The sequence below is a fragment of the Epinephelus fuscoguttatus genome, linkage group LG10 (genome assembly GCF_011397635.1).
Source record: "Epinephelus fuscoguttatus linkage group LG10, E.fuscoguttatus.final_Chr_v1".
NCBI classification, from domain to species: Eukaryota; Metazoa; Chordata; class Actinopteri; order Perciformes; family Serranidae; genus Epinephelus; species Epinephelus fuscoguttatus.
In genome coordinates this window covers 17,882,179-17,902,319 of record NC_064761.1, presented here as the reverse complement: position 1 = coordinate 17,902,319, position 20,141 = coordinate 17,882,179, and the positions used below count along the sequence as shown (strand labels likewise).

Genomic DNA, 20,141 nt, shown 5'->3' with positions numbered 1-20,141 from the left:
TAAGGCCCTCTGAGGCAAACTGTGATTTGTGATATTGGGTTTTATAAATAACATTGATTGATTGATTGATTGATTGATTGATTGATTGATTGATTCATTCATTCATTCATTATTATTTTTGAGAAAAACTTCATCATAATGGAATCACTGAAACCACACATGGTACAGATTTTCTAACTGAAAAAAAAGTTGCCTGCTTTACATAAAGAAAAGTTGACAAATATGATTTTTGCTTTTAGCGCTAATGTCTCATTTAACGTAAGTCCTTGTCCTTTTATTTTGTCCTCACTAGTCCTAAGATCTTCTTCTTGTTTCTCACACGCCTCTGTTACAGTTTGTATTTATTTTTCTTATCACTGTTTTACAATTTTGTTTAAGTGTATAAAATCATTTGCATTCCTCCATAAGGTTGTACAGCCGTCTTTATGAGATTAATAACTGCACTGCATTCTGATTTCCTCACAAGCTATACTGGACAAGAATGAACCTGTTTTCTTAGTTTGGATAAAAAAGAACGAGGCTGCACAGAAAAGGGTGACCATGAACATAAAATGAAACCCTAAAATTGACACAACAAATATCATATTATTTGATTAACACAGAGAAGGTGACAAATCAAAGCTTAACAGTGAAATACTAGCTCTGTAGTGAACCAGTACTCCCTCAAGGCAATTCAGGACTCACAAATGATGGTTGAAACAGCAAATTTTTAAAAATGACAATTTCCATTACAAGAAGAATAAAGTTAACAAAATTGTGTCCTCTATTGATAATGGGTTTTGAAGTCATTTTCTGAACATTTTTCTCATTGCCTCTTGAAGGACAGGTATGATCAGGTAGCTCAAATCCAAACATGCAGCTTTCATACGATAGACAAAGACTACAAACATAACCAAGGAATGAACAAAATAAAGAACAAAAACAAAGATGTACAGTTTGTTAACATAACAACATGATTTTAAATTAATGCAACATTATAAAAGAATCAAAACTAAGTTCAGTTTAGTTCCTGTGTCTTGTCAGTGTCTCTGCTGTGTAGTTTTCCCTTTGGTCAGAGCAGGTATGTGTGTGTACATTTTATTTTCAGAATCATTTTCCCAACCAACCAATGTTTGGTTATTTTTCTCTTACAGTAAAAATGATCAAAGCAAGTGGTACAAAGAATAATGTCCGGGAAGGTATTAACACTCCTGCTTACAGTCACTCAAACACACACACACACACACACACACACACACACACACACAAACAAACACACACACACACACACAAGAAGTGTCAAGTTCACCCAGTTCAGTTCCTTGGATCAGCGCCACAATCGCTGCCAGGTCAACGAAAACATTTGGCTTCACTCACAGTAGAAAGGCGAGGCAGAGATTGGATTGTGTTATATTTCCAACAAGTGTCTCATGTATGTGTGTATGAATGTATATATGTAGGTCTATCTATCATCAGTTGCCCTTAACTTTGATTTCTAGATTTCTATATGAAATAGCATATTTTGTATTTTTGAGTCTGTGTGACTATGATTTCAGTTTCTACATTTTTTCTAAATCTATCTATGCATTTAAAGATCCTTCTATGATCACAAGCTTCCTCTCTGATGAGGAACCTTCACTGTAACCGTCAGTTTTAAAAGCCTACATGCCCCTCCAGGAGACAGTGTAGTTACAGATTCATACACTGGGTGGTAGCATGGCTTCATCCTCGGGGCCATTTCCCTTGTCCAGCAACAAAGGCTTTCCTTCCCCCTCAAAATATTTATGAACAAAAAGTAAAGTACGCCAAAATATTTTGAAAGATTGGTGAGTAAGGCATAATCCTTGAGCTCCTTTAAAACAAGTGTGCTCTGTATGCAGCTGAAATGGTGGATTCAAACAGAAATATGCACTGTGGGTTATTCAGTCTGACATAAGTGGTTGTTTTCTGTGTGTGCACAGATATGAGACATGTTAGTGTTGTGCAGATGTTGAACCCTAACTTTTCCGTATCCTGATTGGCCGGATTAGAAGCGTGAACAGGCAAAGTGCTGCAGCCACGGCCACAGCCCCGGTTACTGTCACCATGACGTCACGGTAAAACCAAACACAGTCTGGGCAGCAGGCCTCCGTGCTGTTAGGGAGAGAGGAGAAGACAATGGGGACAAGTTTTGTTGAACTGTGACCAAAAAAAGCAGCAAAGTGTTATTCGTACTGACAGTAAATAACGTGAAAATACCCATACCAAACACATCTCTCGATACCACACTGCTATGGCATTCAGCTGCAAATCCATTGGTTTCCTTTGAGGATGTAAATATTTAAAAACAAACCCTATTTACATCATTTCATGTCTTTTAAAGTCTAATAATTCCCTATAACAGCTGGACAGCATGGTGATGCAGTGGTTCACACTGTCGCCTCACAGCAAGAGTGTTCCTGGTTCAAACCCAGGGTGGAGGATTCAAACCCGAGGTGGGGGAACCCTTTTGTGCGGAGTCTGCATGTTCTTCCTCTGTCAGCGTGGGTTTTCTCCAGGTACTCCGGTTTCCTCCCACAGTCCAAAGACATGCAGGTTAATTGGTGACTCTAAATCAGCCATAGGTGTGAATGTAAGCGTGAATGGTTGTCTGTCTGTATGTGTCAGTCCTCTGATAGTCTGGCAACCTGTACAGCGTGTACCTCACCTCTCACCCAATGTCAGCTGTGATAGGCTCCATCCCCCTAACAGGATAAGCGGTTACGGAAAATGAATTAGTTTGTTTGAATGAATTTTTAAAAAAAAAAAAAAAAAAAAAAAAAAGCGGGAGTAAATAGAAAATTTTGGTAAGGACTATTTTCAGACATGGATGAATACATAGTTGGTGCTCTAGTGATTGTTTCAGCCAGCAGGACGGTGTGCGTTGAACTGAACATAAACTACAGTGCCCACGTTCATTGTAATGAAGAAACATGTCAGCAGATACAATGATGTGGCTCACTGATGTGTTTTAATAGGTTTTAGGGAACAGTGGAGGTCAGTGGCACAGAGGAAAAATCTATGTCAGCAGCTGTCCCCAGAAGGGGTTGTGAGCACGGTCTCACTCTGAAGTCATTGAAATACGGCACTTGGGCAGTGACTTGCGGCGTCAGAAACCAACGAAATAAAACATCCTTCATCGTCAGCATGGTATGCAGCCATTTGCTCATATAGTTTAACGGCACCCGGCGGCATCAGGGGAAGCACAGAAGGACAGACGAAAGTTAAGGCTACAAAAGTCTGAGTGGGGCGGGAGTTGCGGTGGAAGGGTCCAACAAACACTAAATTTCAGCCGAGAGAGCAGTGTGCACGTCCCGTGAGATTCTAAAGCCAAACCCTGTTCTTTTTTCTTAACCCTAACCCCATGCTTTTGTTGCCTAAACCTAACTGTGTTTTTGATGCCTCAACCTAATCACGTGTGTTTGTTGTTGAAGGAAAAAAACTTGTGTTGTACCGTCATAGTGTGTTTATTGTGAAAGAGACTGTATGTAAACTTAAACTTAAATTTCCTGTGAAAACGGAAGTGTATCTTGAAAAAAGAGAACTTGACATGGTGTCTCAGAACATCAACAACCAACACACCCAGGGTACCTTGCACGTCGGATGTGGAAAGTCCACAACCAAAACGTCAATATGTGACGAGGTAGAAAAGAGGACAAAATTCTGGTACGCAAAAAAAATGTCTTTGACTTTTTTCCCCAACCTTTTCAATTTTATCTCTTCAGGCCTCTAGAAATACTCAAAATAAAACTTTAAGACACACAACCTCGCTGCAACAAAGAGTCCCAAAAAGATATTGCTTTAAATTAAGGGCCCACAAGCCAAAAGCAGGTTGGGAGCTACTGCTTTAAGGAACTGGAAGAAAATGTGGCATATTAAAAAACACCTGTCACCATTTAAGCTGTTGAGGATTCCCTTGTATTCTGGCCAAAGAGAGAAGTGAAAACAGTGTTCTGTGGTAGATTTGTCCCTGCGAAATGCCCACGTCTTTTCAAGCAGCTTTCTGCCGAACTTTCATTTTAATGGAGTGTCAGTGAGAAGGACCACCAAGGGCAGAGGAGTGTCAGTCACAGAGAGACTCACCTGCATGGCCGTATGCTCTGAATCAGGAGGACCCCCACACCATTAGCCACCTTGTCTGTGAGGCTCATTGATCCATAAACAAAAGCTCCACTTTGCTGCCAAACAATACAGAGATCAAAGATTATAACAGTCGCTGCAGCAAAGCACAAAGGAATGAAATCTATCTGAAATCTCCATATAATTCTCCACAGCATTCTTCTCTGTGAATAAGACACACAATAGACTCTCTGTGAGCATTTATCCAGCAGTTTCATTCATCTCTTTTCAGACAGTGTGAGTGAGGAAAGGCAGACATGAGAGGAGACGTGACAGCAGTAAAATGTGCTGCCATACAAGCTCACCACTACAAACCCTCCCATTTCAGTTCACAGCTGACAGCTTTCCTAGAAAGCATCTTCAAACATGACTGTGATCCAGTGGCACGAGAACAGACTGACTGGTTTGGTTATCTAAGTATGCCAACACACACACATTTATCAAGCTGTAGATCTTCACTTAACTCTCCTGTGACCGGACGGCTGATTCTGATGTGACATTTACAACAAAAAGTCGGCTGTTTGTTTGGGCCTTGTGATGAGGTTTATCTCGACCTTATTCATCTTGAACATTAACCACAAAGCAAAACTTACTTTTGAAGCGGCATGTGATTTAGTATTTGTTCCCTGATAGGCTGTATATTAGCTTTTTCAAAGGCGATTTTTGGCACACTAGTAGACCACTGTAACTGTCAACCCAGCCACTGAGTGCACTCAAATGATAATGCTGGTGTTATTCTTTGTTATTCTAGCTCTCAGTCACAAGTGCTTTTGTTGATACACATTTTTAAAAACTGGTCACACAGTTATAGTTTCACTTTTTTTAAAAAAAAAACTCTCAGTAACTACCTTAACAACTGGGCACTGTGGGTTTTAGCAAATGTTACTCAAGCAGAAGTAAAATGTGCGTTTGTTGGGGACTATTTTCAGCAGCGGATTAATACACATTTGGTGCTCAAGTGTGAGTATTTGCAGCAGCAGGACAGTGGATGTGGGACTGTCCTTAAATAAACTGTGCCTGTGTGCAGTATAATGAATAAAGATGTCACCCAGTGCAACAGTGTGAATCACTGATATGTTTTTAAGAGGATTAGACATTATGACACAGAGGAATAAGATGTGTCAGGCTTTGGATACACAGACAATACTTGTTGCTAGGATCAATTTGTTATTGGTATTGCCTTTTTTATGGCATTTGTCAAACCAAGGATATGTAACATTTGTAACTCATTATGTCGTAGATATCTTAAAATGTTATGTTTCTTTATGTTTCAACGACTCTGGTTAACGTGTGGTTATGTTTAGGCACAAAAATTACTTAGTTATGGTAGGGAAAAGTCAAGTTTTGGCTTAAAATACTCAGTTTTGGTGGCACAGTTGTGGCTGGAAATGCTGCAAATGTCTCTCTCAAAATCACCTGCTTTTGGTGGCCCAATCACCACTGGAAAAGTGCATTTTAAGAACAGCTGATTTTACGTTTGTTGGTCTTTAACAGTGATCTGCAGTTTTGCAGCCATCTAGCCTCAGTGTCACACCATCCACCATCCCCTCCTCCTCCTCCCACTTGACAAAGTCAGCTCATGTACATGTTTGAATTTGGTCAGTTTTTTCTTTTATTTCCTTCCATGCAACAACTTTCCTACAAAGCTATGAACTGCACCCCTCCACCTACCGTCTGCTCCCCGATCAGTGTGGCTGTCATGGACAGAGACATGACCAGGATTGTGGCTGAACCGGCTCCCAGCAGCACAGCTGCTCCGTAGATGCTCTCTGCTCCCATGCTCTTGTCCACAAACACCCAGGTGGCGAAGCCAATCACCAGCAACAGGCCGATCAAATAGGTAGTCTGACAAGAGACAGATATATTTCAATACAAGTTTTCTTTAAGATCTCTAATTAGTTAATCATGCAACAGACACATTTTAATAACATAAGGGAGTGTTGTAGCCCACGTGGTAATGGAGATGATAAAATGCGTCTCATTAAACAGAGACTCACACTGATTCCTATGAGCTTGCTGGCTGGTTTCATGGCCAGAGAGCAAACAAAGCCGCTGACATACATCACCAGAGGGATGATGGCAATGAAGTTCTGAAGAGAGAAGACGGAAATTACTATTTCACTTGCAACACAGACATTTCATAAACACAATGAGCTCCACAAGTCACTGTATGAATACACACTGTGTGGTCTTACCTTCGGTAGCATCAGCGAGTTGGTGAGGTAAACTGAGATGTACGTCTGAGATAAGTTGACTATGAGTCTGGTGCACATGTACAGGAAGGCCACCTGGTAGAAAGTCAAACAAAGGAAACAAAATTTCAAGATTTAGAAGGCCAATTCAGTTTGTTTGTTTGTTTTTCTTCTTCCATGCTTTAATGAAAAAAATATCTGTTTATAATACACTGACATTTTGAATGGCCGTTTGGAATGTACAGTTTAAGATCATTGTATGTATCTGTTGAAAACTACATGTGATTTAACCTCAACAACAAATGATATCCAGAGTTACGACACCATTCCCTGTGAGGAAAAGGAGAAGCTTTCTGATTGAGCAGAAAGTTACACAGCACACATTCAGGAATCACCTGGTAGAAAGATGCCTCCTTCAGCCAATGCCTCCACTGGAATACAGGCTGAGGCACAGCTTCCTGTGAGGAGGAAGGTGTGATCGGCTGATTCCCGCTCCCTGGGGCTGCCACTTCTTCTTTTGTGCAAACATGGAATATGAAGGAGAACAATGCTCCAGTACCCAGCATAATGAGGGCCAGCGTCTACAGACCGAGCAGGACAGAAGGGTTGAAGTAGTGATTTTGCATGAGTGCATATATCTCTCTGGCATCTCTCCTCTTACCCTGAACAGAGGGATGTCCACAGGGCCCAGGTTGTCTGTGATGGAGGGGTTCACGGTGTGCTGAGCCTGGAAGTGAAAGAGCAGCCAGGCCACAGCGTACACTGTGATATTGGCCACCACAGTGAAGGCATACCTACACAAGGAGACAATCCAACAGTGAATTATTTGTTACAACTTGAAAGGAATGGAGTGGAGGAGTCTTTGCCGTAATATTTGAGATTTGAGCTGCTCTGGCTGACATGATGAAATGGCAGAGTTAGTTTGTTACTTCTCTTTTCACTGGGAATTTGGCTGCTATTTTGGTTTCCTTCCAGTGGTGTAATATGACACGAATCTGATGTTGCAACTAGCTCAGCTGAGACAGTTTCCTTAACTCTGCTCTTATAGTTTGGACAGTGCATTGGAGGAAGTGATGACAACTTTTTAAAGACAGGAAAGAATAGGAGAGACTGGGAAGGAAGCTGGGTGGATGAGGAGAATAAAAACAGTGGAAGAACAGATCCCATTGTTTGGGTTTTCAGATTCTGAGAAATATTCCAGTCTGAAAGCTATAATCACATGTGATGACTTTGACAAAAGGACTCTGCCCTACCATCAAGTATTTTATTTTATACTATAGATGCTGCCTAATAACACTGGTGAATATGGAGAAGTTTCTACTTTCCTAGCAAAAGTTATAGAGGGATATACCTTCTTTCAGACTGCATTTTTGACAGTCTCTGCCCTTATAAGGTTTATTTTGTATATACTTGAGATCATGCCTAATAACGATGATGATGATGTCACCCCACCTGTACGCAGTGAGTTCCACCTTGTCACTCTCGCTGGACACGAGCTCTGGGATGAGGGAGAGGTGTGAGATCTGAGTGGCTGCCCAGCCGAGCTGGAAGATGATGATGAAGGGGGAGAAGTAGACGACTTGAGCCCACTGAGGAGTGTTGTTGTTACAGGCCAGGCAGGGGTTGAAGATGAAGGGGAAAGATACAACAACACAAACAGTTCCTGGGAAATGGAGAGGGAATTACTTTAGTATTTCTAGAGTGTTGAGCATCATACTATGCATAGAAAACCACCACATAAACCAAATATGACTATTATTATTACTATTACCGTAAGTAGTAGTAGGAAGAGTAGTAGTATTGGCTTTTTTGGACTTGGCATCACCTCTTAAGTTAGTAAAACATTTCTGTGAGGACATTAACAGTGGTCGAAAGTGAGATAACTAAGCATTTTTTACTTTGTAAGTACAATTTTATCGTACAGGCTACTTCACTTGAGTATTTCCATTTTATGCAACTTCTGCTTCACTACATTTCAGAGGTAGGTAAACTACTTTTTATTCTACATTTATTTGATATCTACTTATATCATTAACAAATATATGATGAATTATTATAGATTACATTAATAGTAGGGGAGACCGGGGGCAGTTGTAACATCTCAAACCATGAAGTCAGACAAAGTGATGTCTCGCACAGTTACTCCAGTACAGTACAATTTTACTGTACTTGTACTTTACTTGAGTATTTCCATTTTATGCTACACTTTAAAAAATAAATCCTTCAGTTTGACTTCAAAAAATTGAAGTAACAATTTGCATACATTTTTTTAAATACGTAGTTCAGACTCTGGGGTTATTGAGTCAATCCTTTCTTAATCTGACAAACTCATTGTTTTTTTAGTACAACCGACATGATTGTTTTGACCTTGAAAAACCTAATTGAGTTGAGCCAACTTAATAGGTATCCAAAAGTTGTGTTTATATTTAATTGCCGAATTATTTTATTTTAGCTATTCCAATTTATTTATTTTAAATCCATTGTACTCAAAATTGTTTTTTTAATTTGACCAGACTAAAACACGTTTTTATACTGAAAACTTTATTTTGAGCATTATCCACAAACCTCATGATTCTTTTTTTTTTTTTTTTTATAAGAGTGTACTTTATACTACTACTCTACACATGTTATACTTTTTACTCCACCATATTTATTTGGCAACTTTAGATACTTTACAGATTTAGATTTGTGATACAAATCATAAATCAACTATTTAATTATATTGCCTTTTATAATAGGTCATGATACCAGTATGATAGAAGTATATCATTAAAATTAGATCCACCTTTAACAGCAAAATTTAAAAGTGATGTAGTCACTAATGTAAAATCTAATTCTGTACCAGGCCATTTTAGCATGTTGAGTACATTTTCATACTTTTGTACTTTTACTTACGATTTTATATGCAGTGAGTATTTGTGCACTGCAGTGGGCTCATTGCTACTTTCCCTTCAGTAAAGATCTGAGTAATTCTTCCACCAGTGACTATAAGCACTTTTATTATGTGCATCTTTCTGCAGACTTTTACCTCAGGTACCTACCCAGTAGATGCCAGGTTTTCCTCCTGCCATAGAAGCACGGTGTTCTGTCGGATTCATATCCAACCAGAGGCGTGCAGACTCCATCCGCTATCTGACCAATCAGCAGCATCACACCTGCATACCTGCTCTGGAAGCCAAGCACGGAGTGCAGGTACACTAGCAGGTAGGTGAACCACATAGAGGCGCACAGGTCGTTTAGAAAGTGTCCCACTGCGTAACATAGCCGCCTGCAGACTGACAGAGAGCGATCAGCAGGCACAAACTGCTCCATGACTGACTGGACTCCTGTGATAAAACTTCCTTTATTCACAATTAAAGATCTGTCGTTGTCATATTTACAAATACATAATGCAAATAGTTACACTAACAGACGTTGAGCAAAACACAGTTCAACCTTGGTCTGAGCATCTCCAAAAAAAAAAAAAAAAAAAAAATCTCCTTAACCATAAATCATATAATAAACGCAACGTAATGGATTATGCCAAGCTGGGTCCCCACGCTGGTCAGCTGAACCGGTTTAGGAATATTTTAATGCGCCAACAAAAGCTTTTCTGAGCGATCAGCGGCACTTTGAGACACATGGACGACTTCACGCGTAAAAGCGCGCAGCCGCTTTGCGTGCCATCCTCTGCGCATCTGGAGATTTGTTTTGTCTTTGTAGTTATTATACAGCTCTGCAATGTATACGCCTCCGGTGTAGTCTTAATTAGATGAACAACAAAGCCGTGGGTATGAGTGGCTTTGAAAACTCGTGAGTTTCAATACCGTTAGCAAATACAGTCGGTTCCTCTTTATGTCCTTCACGTGGCGAGTGATTCAAGCACAGATCCCACTTTAGTCCTTTAAATCATGCTTAGACAAATCTCTCCTTCATGACTGCAAATCAATTAGCTTTTTAGAAACAAAGCTGAGCCAGATTAAATGCAGTCAAAGTGTTAGCTGTGGAAAGACTTGACATATTTTCTCCATTGTAGTTGTGTTTGGGTGAATCATGTTGAAATTAACACTCAAGTGACATTAAGTCTGAATTTCAGCACCTCAACTTGCCTCTGATGTCAGGTCATTTGTTTTCAATCCATCAGTATGCATTTATACATTTGCAACATTGCCCTTTGGTAAGCTTAAAGTGGAAAACAATCTAAACTTCCCGTTCCCATTTTATGACACATATGTTGCGGTGGTCATGGTCATCACACATTGTGACATTACAGGTCAGTCAGTGTTGTGTCATCTTAAAGTCTAAAGTTAAACTTAAATGAATCATAAAGATGAGGCTCAAGTGGTGTTTTAAAGGGAAACTCTGCTGACTTTACACATGAAGCTGAGGTATTCAGCTCTGGGGGAGCTTTGCTGAAGCCCGCCCGTCACCTTCTGGGCCTGACACAACACTTTTTAACATTTTTAAACCTGGCATGATGGATTTAAAGAAGGGGGATTAAGGAGGCAGGAAAGGTCTAATGAAAGACAATATCCAGTGGCATTATGGGAAATGTAGGACCCAGTGTTTTTGAGATTTAACCCATAGCGAAGGAAAACTTCGCACATCTATTTTCAAACAGGTGCACAGGAGAGGGAGAAGAATAAAACTTGTAGAAAAGGTGCCGGCACACTGTCTAACCTGCAAAGATTCATGTTACCATTATTGTAGTAGTGGTGGTAGTAGTAGTATATTAATGCTCCAGGTGTCTTGTGGCATATACATCCATTTTATTATGTGAGGGTATTGCTGGCTTATGGGAATGATGTGAGGGTGGGTTGGTAAATGAGAGCTATGTATGCACGTTTTATGTTGTGATTGTGTCCCTTATAATGAAGTATGTTCTATGTTTTGTGTCGGACCCCCTTGAAAACAAGATGGTTCATCTCTAGGGGCAAATAAACTCCACCAATAAACTTTGTTTAATGCTGAAGCAATTCAGTGACCAGGCCTTCATTTGCCTGATGACGGCCTGATGAAATTCTAGTCACTGAAACCTCTCAGCAGCAGCAATAAAATCATTACTTTTGCAAGTTAGACAGTGTGCTGGAGTCTTTTCTACACTGAATCGAACCCATACCAGTCAGGATTTCTTGGCTCCTGCTGCTTCAGTTATGACCACCTTTTGAAATCTGTGTCTTGTGAGTCCCCCAACCTAATACAAGAGTACTCCTTTAAACAACTGGAGGCCATAGAAGCTGCAATCTCTGATTTAAGCAATCTTAAACACAGACAGAGCATCAAGCGAGACACAGAGCTTATCTTGGCTGGGAAACAAAAAGAAGAACACACATTTAAAAGAAAGAAAATACATGAATCTAGAGCTGCAACGATTATCGTCAATTGAAGGACAATTTATCACCAACTTTTTTGTGACTCAATCATTTGTCATTTTTTTAAGCAAAAATCCCAAACATCTGGTTTCAGGTTGTCAAATGTGAGAATTCACTATTTTTCTTAGTCCTGTTTAACTGGCATTGCTCAGCAACAGTCTGGGTCCATGTGTACTTCCTGTCAGCTGACGTCATTCACATACACTGTAACACAACACATACCAACAGGAAATACAGAAGGACCCATTCAGTATGTTTATGCTGTCATGTTTGAAATGGTCCAGTAAACTGAACAAATTTGGGGTTTAGACTGTTAATCAGACCAAACAACACATCTAAAGACATGACTGTTAAGCCTTGGATAATACCATGAGCACTGTTGGGTGTTTTCTGATGTTTATAATCGATCGATTGAGAAAATGCTCAGCAGATGAATAGGTAATGAAAGTAATGAGTTGCAACCCTACACGAAACTATGGTTATTAGCAGCAGCTAGGGACTCAAAAAAAGGGCAAATGTTTTTTTCCAGTTCAATGCTCTTGGAATTTGGGGAAGGTTAATTTGTTTTCAGGCTCAGAAACAGCAGCCCATTAGCTTTACCTCATAAACAAGTCAACCTCATTGAGCTGCATGTCTGTCTGTGACCTCCTGACAAAATGCAACAGTTCCAACAGATTTGGGTTGTTGTCTCTCGGAGCTCTCTCTCTCTCTCTCACTCACGCACACATAACACACACACACACACACGCATGCACAGTCCCGATCTTGCTCCAAACCAAACACCACTGTACAGATGTGTCGATTGTCACAGCAGGGGATGAGGGGATGTATACTGCTTATATGTGAGAGCAACTGATGTGCACACCATCATCAAACATATTCACATACAAAAACCTCCACATTTGAGAGCACACACACACACACACATAAACAGGCACACACACACACACACACACACACACACACACACACACACACACACACACACACACACACAGAGTAATCCAGTGAGCATTTGGGACAGATTAGATAAAATGTCATGGCGGGACACTCACTTGAGCTTTAAACATTTTACTTAGAAAGGCACAAACTATGATTTCCTGGTAAATTATTTTGATGTAAGAAATAAAAATCGAAAGACATATCTTTTTTTTCTTTTCATGTAAATCGACAACATTTTTTCGGCCATAACTCAGATATAAGCGTTGTGAAGGACTCTTCCTAGATCAGTCTTTATTAAGTTGTTTTCTTAATTGTTAATTTCAAACCTAAAGTTTTCCACTGTAATTGTTTTCTTTTTTTTTCTCCAAAAGTGCAATAATAATAAGAGAGCTTAATATCTGTTTCTCTCGATCTTCCACAGTACCTGAGGCCAGTGACTGTGCTACAAAGTCCACGTTGACAGACAAAAAGAAAGCCAAAGTGAGGAAAAGAATTGAACTCCAGAAACACTACAACATAAAAATGAGTTTTTCAATGTAGGGATTTGACTTCGAAAACTGAGGATTCAATTACAAAAAAAGAAAGGAAAAAAAAAACAAAAAAAAACATAAAATCCTCCAGATTCTGTTTTATAGATGAAATGCTTCCTGTGTCGCTCAGATTTAACAACAGCATAGTTCACCTTTCTCTTTACCTTGATCCCAGAACACACACCAAAGGAAGAAAATAAAATAAAAATTCCTAAGGAGCAGATTTCTTTCACTTGAACCACTCAAATGGTTCCCCCTGATCAACAGCTGACTGTTGGAACAATACGCCTTCTTATGGAATCTACTGTAGACAATAACTGTTTCAAACAGTATCTTTTTTCATATTCACGCCACGGTATTCGAGTTTCATTGTTACAGCTTTTTTACTTTTTCTCAAGCCCCCCGTTGTAATGCAGGTACGTTTATTTTTCGTTGATAAAGGAATCAAGAGTCTGTTGTGGAGTCAGTAGGACTGCAACATTCCTTCAACTCTCCAGTAGCCAGGGAGCACTGAGAACGAGAAAGAGAGCGCGGGGGGGGGGGTACAGAGTGATGGGGGGAATAAGGTGAGAGGGATAAAGAGGTGAGGGGGAAGCTGGAAAGAGATAAGGGATGGGGGGGGGGGGGGGTCTGTGTAGTTGCTTCCATTTAAAACTTGACAGTGACCACAATGTTTCAAGTTCTCTCCGTTCTCTTATTTCACTTGTGCCTCTGGAGGGCTTTCCTCTTTCTCCTTTTGAAGAAACAACAGCACCTGCAGGACAAACAAAGACTTCAGTTTAGGAACAGTGGATATTTCAAAACACACATCCATGAAAATGGGACATTGGTATATCTACAAAGTGCTTAGAACACTGCTTGTTAGGGTTGGGTTTCAATAGCTGGTTTAATTATGGATGTGGTTTCCAGATTCACTAAACTCCTATCACTATTTTTATTGTTTTTGTGTCCAGAATTTTTTTGGGCTGGCCTGAAACCATGCCTCCATGATACACTGTAGCCATCCTTAAAAGCAGCTCACTCGTTCTTACACTTGGGGTGTACATGTTACTGCGCTAATGTGTTAGCTGCTAACGAGAGGCCGTCGCTTCGCAGCAGCTCATTCTTCGTTTCAGTTCCATCAGTGGACACGCCCCCAGCATTTCAGAGCAGAGAATACTGCCTATTTTTCCACAATTTTGAAAGCTAATTTTGTATACTTGATGATTTTTTAAATCATTCAAATCTGGCTGGGTGGTTGGTGACACATTTTTCAGGGTTGTAACAAACACATAACACAGTTTTTGTGCTTAAATGTCAAATAAACGAGAAACCTGGTCTCCATAGTTGAAGTAGCAGATTAGAAATACCCATCTTCCCTAATGACATTGCTCCTGGAGAAAGTGGATTCTTGGGATTGTATGTGTACAGGTAACCAGGTTTCTACTCTGCTTTTTAAAAGTATGCATGTGTCCGGTAAAGACTGCATAGGAGGCATAATTGTGTTCTTGTATTTAAAATAATTGCATCCAAGTCAGACTAAAATGGAAACCAACACAAAGTAGCCTCTTACATCCTGAATGCATTGGCTTCCAATGGTAAACTGCTGTTTATAAAACAGGTCAGGAAGCAACATAGCAGCATCTTCTATCACCACTAGAGTTAAAGTTAGTAAGTAATGCTTCCAACATAAGGTTAAAGGAGAGGAGAAATCTGTTTACTTATCTGCTGCATGCATACGCACATGTACAGTACCTAATGCTTATACAGGTGTTTTCAGATTACCTGTATAACCTGGTTCGTCTGAGTAGCCAGGTCTCTCAAATGTATGTAAACCTTCTGTTTAAAGGTCAAAGGTTTTATTTTCACTGGTTGAAATCACCCAATTGTCTTTGCAAATAAAAGCTAAACCTAAAGAGATTCAGTGAGGAGTGCAAAAGGATTTATACTGGATTTGCACTCATTAAAATGCTATTAAACCCCAACCCTACTGCTCCTCTATGCATCTGGACAGCTGTTTCGTACTTGGTTTCGTCAGCCACTTCAACCTCGGTGGGAGCAGTGATGGGAGCATTGGAGTGTCCGGCTGTGGGATCATCAGTGTTCAGCTCGCCATTTGTTGAGCTCATCACCTGCGAGAGTACAAAAAGGACACCAGACTGCTCACAAAGACATTCACTTCAAGCTGCTGACTGCAGGGTGGAGATGAACATTCACATAAAAATATGTAACCTTGATTCTACTGCCCTCTCGGATAAGGAGAGCAGTATCCTGGAATGCCCCAACTAAAGCAACTTCACACAAAGTTTAAAGAGCAGGTTCATCTTTTTTTCTGTGTTGGTCTTAAAACAAAAGTCAAGGAACCACATGGACACTGAAACAGGCTTTGCTTGCTGCAATCCTCCTCTTCAAACTGCTCATAACAGGTCCTTTTCTAATGTTAGAGATGAGCCCTCAACCTGTGTAAATGTACGTCCCAAAGTTCAATTAAAGCTAAAATTAGGTTTCAGCAGTTTGTTGACACATCAAGTGAAACGCTTTCACAGTTACAGTATTTTTAGTTGAAAAATTCCCTCTGTGTTGCCATCCTTCCACTGCAGCTCAGCATGGAAACACTGTGGAAACACAAAGAAGGAATTCCATACCAAAAAAGACCAACCTGATCTAACAAACACGAAGTGCTGAAATGTCACATTAATTTCAGATAAACTTTGGATTACATTTCGCATATCGAGGACTCCAAAAAATATCCCCCATGTCTTCTTGCATTAAAACAGGAGGAATAACAGCAAAACAAAACCTGTTGTCATGTACAAATGGGCACGTGGATACTGTTTTAGGACACACATTAAAAGGTGAACCTCTCTTTCAAAAGCTGCAGTTCTATAAGCCAACACCAGGTGGCAGATTTGTGCCATATTTACTGCAGAAGCCTCTGGTTTCTAATGATATATAACTGGCCTTTTGAAATAATGATTACATGGAAAACAGAAAAAAAAAATAATAATAATATGTTATGCTATTTTTGTTGTATTTTTATTTTTATTTTTTTACAAATGAGGTAAGTGAAAAACAAAAATCTACTTTGCTGCTTTTGGCTTGTCTTTTATTTTATGTGATTTTTCTAATGATTTAAGAACCTTTATTTCATGAGGTTTGCATGGTAGCTGCTGTTGTATGTCACCTTCGCATGGGCCTTCCTGTGGGCTGCCTACAGCAGATGAGGCGAATGAAGCAAACTGAACAAGCAAAGCACTGACACACAGGGATTCAAACAGTGATGCAGACACACACACAAGAGAGAGTCCAGACAGAGCACCTGACAGGCAGGCAAATGTGGGGTCAGTGTGAGAGAGGGGGGGTCAGACACATACAGAACTATGTGGCTTCATGCATTAGCCACAAGAGCAGCAGCAGTAGCAGCAGCAGTACCTGAACAGAGCCCCCCAGCCGCTCAGCTGTGAGGTGCGACCCCAGAGTCTCCTTATTGGTCACTGGAGTGGGCTGAGACTCACTTCCTTTGGGCTCAGGCGACTTGACGCAAAGAGCAAAAAGGGTTGAGGCAGGTGGTCGTGAAGTGGTGAGGAGGAGGGGACGGGAAGGTTGTGGGGTGAAGGGTCGGGGGTGATGGTGAGGGTGAGGCAATGAGGTGGGAGTGGGGTTAGGGTAGAGGTTCGGTGGGAGGAGGGACAAGGAGGAGGGGAGTGAATGAAAAAAAGGAACAAAAACAAAAAAAATTATAGAAGACATCTTCCAAGCAGAAGCAGGCTTGTTAAGACAAACTATGTTAATAGAGGAGTAGAGGGAAGCAAAAATTTATGCGAAGCACAGATCAACACACTAATAAAGTCATGCAGGAGTAAAAGAAAACAGCCTTGATCACCTCAACTAGCACTGCATATTCAATACAACACCGACAATTATCTCTTATCAGATAGCAGCATTACTTCAACTAAAGGCTCAATTTTGGTTTATAAACATTGTGCTTTCATTTAGACCTAAAAATGTATTTAATCCTCTTCCCACCAACAAACACTACACAGACAAATAGCACGTTCTCTTTTGATGCAGCTGACTGTTTTAACCAGGATGTTGCAGCTTTTTACAGTCATGAGCAACGAGCACTGAACTGGAGGTGGGGCTTTGTGAGCTTCAAAAAGGTGGCAAGTTGCTGCCAAGCCAATCACGTTAAATGGAGAGCAGTAAAAAAAAGAGGTTAGAGTCCACTGCAATAACTCAATCATAAAATCTAATGGACTCTATGTCTGGCTTTACGGGAAACAATGAGTCAGACTCATCAAATAAAACAACATGATTGGTACCATGCTTTGAGTCTATCAGACGGATTTCAGAACCATGGTCTACTTAAACTCTTGAATTATTTACCCCTCAGATAAACCAACAAAGAAGACAAGGCTCGGATAGCATGCCAGTAAAAGGAATAAAATAAAAAAAATAAAGTTAACACTTTGTCACAAACTAAGCATATAGCTTGTCATTACTGGTATGAACAATGCAATTTGCATTTTCAACTCATGCATGCAATGACTGGAGCTTAGAGTGGCAAGGTGTGAGGAATAAATTGAAGCCGAAAAAGGTGCTTTGTGTCACAGCTGGAGAACCTGCGTCATGCATGTCAGTTTATTTACTGGTGAAGCATCAATTTTGTACAAATCTTATTGTCTGACAGAGACTTTGAAGAGAGATGATGTCACTGCCGAGCTGTCAGACTGTAGACAGGTGGAGGAATGAAGGAGAAGTGGAACTGAGCAGCAGCCATTTTTTTTCCAGGAAGTTGATTACTCTTGGACACAAAAGTGTCAACAGTAGTCTGGCACAGGAACTTGAATGACAAGGTTGGCTGGTTGGTTGGCTGGCTGTCTGTCTGGTCGGTCAGTTGGTTGGTAGACTGGTGGGTGGGTGTGGTGTGTGTTGTGTTTTAATGCTGATGACCTCACCTGGTTTTTGGTCTGCTGTTGTGCTTTGTCTCTGCTGCTGGGCTGCAGGGGCGTGTCACTGGGGATAGGGCCTATCGGTGTGGGCTGCAGGTAACACAACAAAACAGTGTAAGAATGAAGACAATTTAAAAGGAGCTTACTATGTGCAGTTTCCAGTTCATACTTGTATTTTGGGTTTCTACTAGAACATGTTTACATGCTTTAATGTCCAAAAAACACTTCATTTTCCTCATGCTGTTTGTGCTGGAACATCTGCATTCACCCTCTGTCTAAGATGCTCATTTTACTGCCTGTCTCCTTAAGTCCCCCTCCCAAAAAACCTGAACCCTGAGGTTTTTGCTCACAGGGATTACTTTAACATATGTTAACGTCATTATTTGAAACTTTGGCCACATTTGATATGAACATCCAACATTGACACATTATAGAAATATATATATATTAGATGTCATTTAAAGGAAATGAAGAGGAAAACTACAGTGTCGAATTCAGCACCCACAATGTGAGCAATTTCACATAAAAGGTTTTACAAAAAGAAGCGGTTATGATCTAGTGACAAATTATTACAGTGAGAGCAATTGAGCAACTGCAGCCGTGAGACTCGATGGTCCAATCAAATGATTTCAGAGGGAAAAGAGGGGGAGGATGAGTGGTTTCGTTAAGAGGCACTCACAAGTGATTTGCCGACCCAGTCATATTCATAGTCAAAGACATAGCCGTTCCTGTCAAACAGATCAGTGAAGAGCTTCCTCAAGTAGTCATAATCAGGCTTCTCAAAGAAGTCCAGCCTCCTCACATAGCGCAGGTAGGTGGCCATCTCTTCTGTAGCAAAAGAGAATATGTTAAATTAAAAATCTGGTTGAATGAAGAAGAAATTAAATAAGATGGAAAACAAAAGGAAACTGGTTGGTTATACTGACCAGGGAAGCTTTCACAAAGCACTTCAATGGGTGTCGCTCGCTTGGTGTCTCCAATTTTCTGATACCTCTCCTTCAAAGTGTCCGCCTAGAAGGGAGATGGGAAAAATACATATGACACTCAAATTTTGGGCAAGCACATAACTGCAGGCAGTGTAAATGAATGGGTGTAATATTCAAATGTGATATATATTGGGTGCTTGAGTTGCAAACAGATGTAAATCCTCTGGTTAGTCATTCTGAATTCTTGAGTCATAACACAGATACGTACAGCACTGAGGGCTGGTGAAAGTTGTCTGCCATGGCACTAGACTTTCATGCAGTCACCAGTACAATCTTAGACCACTTTTGCCGCAAGCTGTGACAGTGACTCAAAAAGAGATCTGAGGCACTACGATGTTTAAAGTCGACTGTACATAACTGTCACAACAGTAAAAATGTTATTCATATCAGCAGGCCGTGGGGTCAGTCCATGTCCATCATGTCACCTGAATGTTTTTCCACCCATCCCAGGAGGATTCTTGTATTTGACAGGGAGTATGATTTTGTGGAAAGTCTCCTTAGGGTCACATGGTGGATCATTCTTGCCTGCTATGATATTATGCCTCAGCATCACAGTGTCATGTTTTAGACATTAAAAGACCCACTTCATACCAGTTGAATGCATTCAAAATGGTCGCACTTCACCCACTGGCCTGGACATTTTCAACTATGCATGAGATGTTCTCACACTGAGTCTATTATTGTCGACAGCCAAACGGGATTCATCAGACCAGAAAAACTTTGTCCACTCATCAGCAGTCTGGTGGTGAGGATAACTCTTAACCTCTCACACAAAAATGACTCTGCAGGATTGTATACCATTACACTCCATCTGGTCACTTTACTCCTCATTGTATTCTGATGCTGTCATGTTGTGTGTAGGTGAGAACTTGTTTTGGCCCGAGCCGCCCGTCAACCCCCACATTCATACATCCTTCACATTCATCCACCACAAGCTTCCTCCCACATAGCAAATGTTCAGATGAGGTGTCGTGTCTTCTAGTCTTTTCTATGTACACCTTTGATTTTGACGCCCGCAAACAGCCCAGCAACTCTGTGCAGCTATAACCTGCCCTCCAGGCACCTGTCGTCACGCCTGTGTTTCTTAGTGCTT

The 20,141-nt window shown here is 40.6% G+C and overlaps 2 protein-coding genes across 6 annotated transcripts in view; both read right to left on the bottom strand.

Moving 5' to 3' along the window:
• Positions 1–767: 767 nt before the first annotated feature.
• On the bottom strand, positions 768–12,575 carry mfsd12b (major facilitator superfamily domain containing 12b). The gene is made up of 9 exons (XM_049587495.1): positions 9,350–12,575; positions 7,761–7,971; positions 6,970–7,102; positions 6,704–6,889; positions 6,312–6,404; positions 6,114–6,206; positions 5,788–5,961; positions 4,081–4,175; positions 768–2,112 (listed from the first exon to the last, which is right to left on the bottom strand). Exons 1-9 carry the CDS (start codon positions 9,618–9,620, stop codon positions 1,977–1,979), a joined length of 1,392 nt encoding a protein of 463 aa, XP_049443452.1. The 5' UTR covers positions 9,621–12,575; the 3' UTR covers positions 768–1,976.
• Positions 12,576–12,714: 139 nt separating this feature from the next.
• The window catches only part of csnk1g2b (casein kinase 1, gamma 2b), a 37,718-nt gene continuing 30,291 nt past the window's right edge, over positions 12,715–20,141 (bottom strand). For 2 of the 5 annotated variants that reach the window (XM_049587497.1, XM_049587498.1), the window contains exons 7-12: positions 18,989–19,073; positions 18,742–18,890; positions 18,069–18,152; positions 16,543–16,644; positions 15,136–15,242; positions 12,715–13,885 (exon numbers count right to left, since the gene is read on the bottom strand). In XM_049587497.1, coding sequence (XP_049443454.1) covers positions 13,831–13,885; positions 15,136–15,242; positions 16,543–16,644; positions 18,069–18,152; positions 18,742–18,890; positions 18,989–19,073 — 582 coding nt within the window. In that variant the 3' untranslated portion in view covers positions 12,715–13,830. The remainder of the gene's footprint in view (positions 13,886–15,135; positions 15,243–16,542; positions 16,645–18,068; positions 18,153–18,741; positions 18,891–18,988; positions 19,074–20,141) is intronic. The other 3 variants (XM_049587499.1, XM_049587500.1, XM_049587501.1) reach the window with 3 other exon arrangements.

Bases quoted from the DNA above. Each gene is read 5' to 3' on its own strand.
- mfsd12b (XM_049587495.1), bottom strand. From the start codon at position 9,620: ATGGAGCAGTTTGTGCCTGCTGATCGCTCTCTGTCAGTCTGCAGGCGG. The intron at 5,962-6,113 runs GTGAGTCTCTGT...GTCTCTTGTCAG, and splicing joins GCAAGCTCATAGGAATCAGT to ACTACCTATTTGATCGGCCT. The intron at 2,113-4,080 runs GTGAGTCTCTCT...TCTCCCTAACAG, and splicing joins CAGAGCATACGGCCATGCAG to CACGGAGGCCTGCTGCCCAG.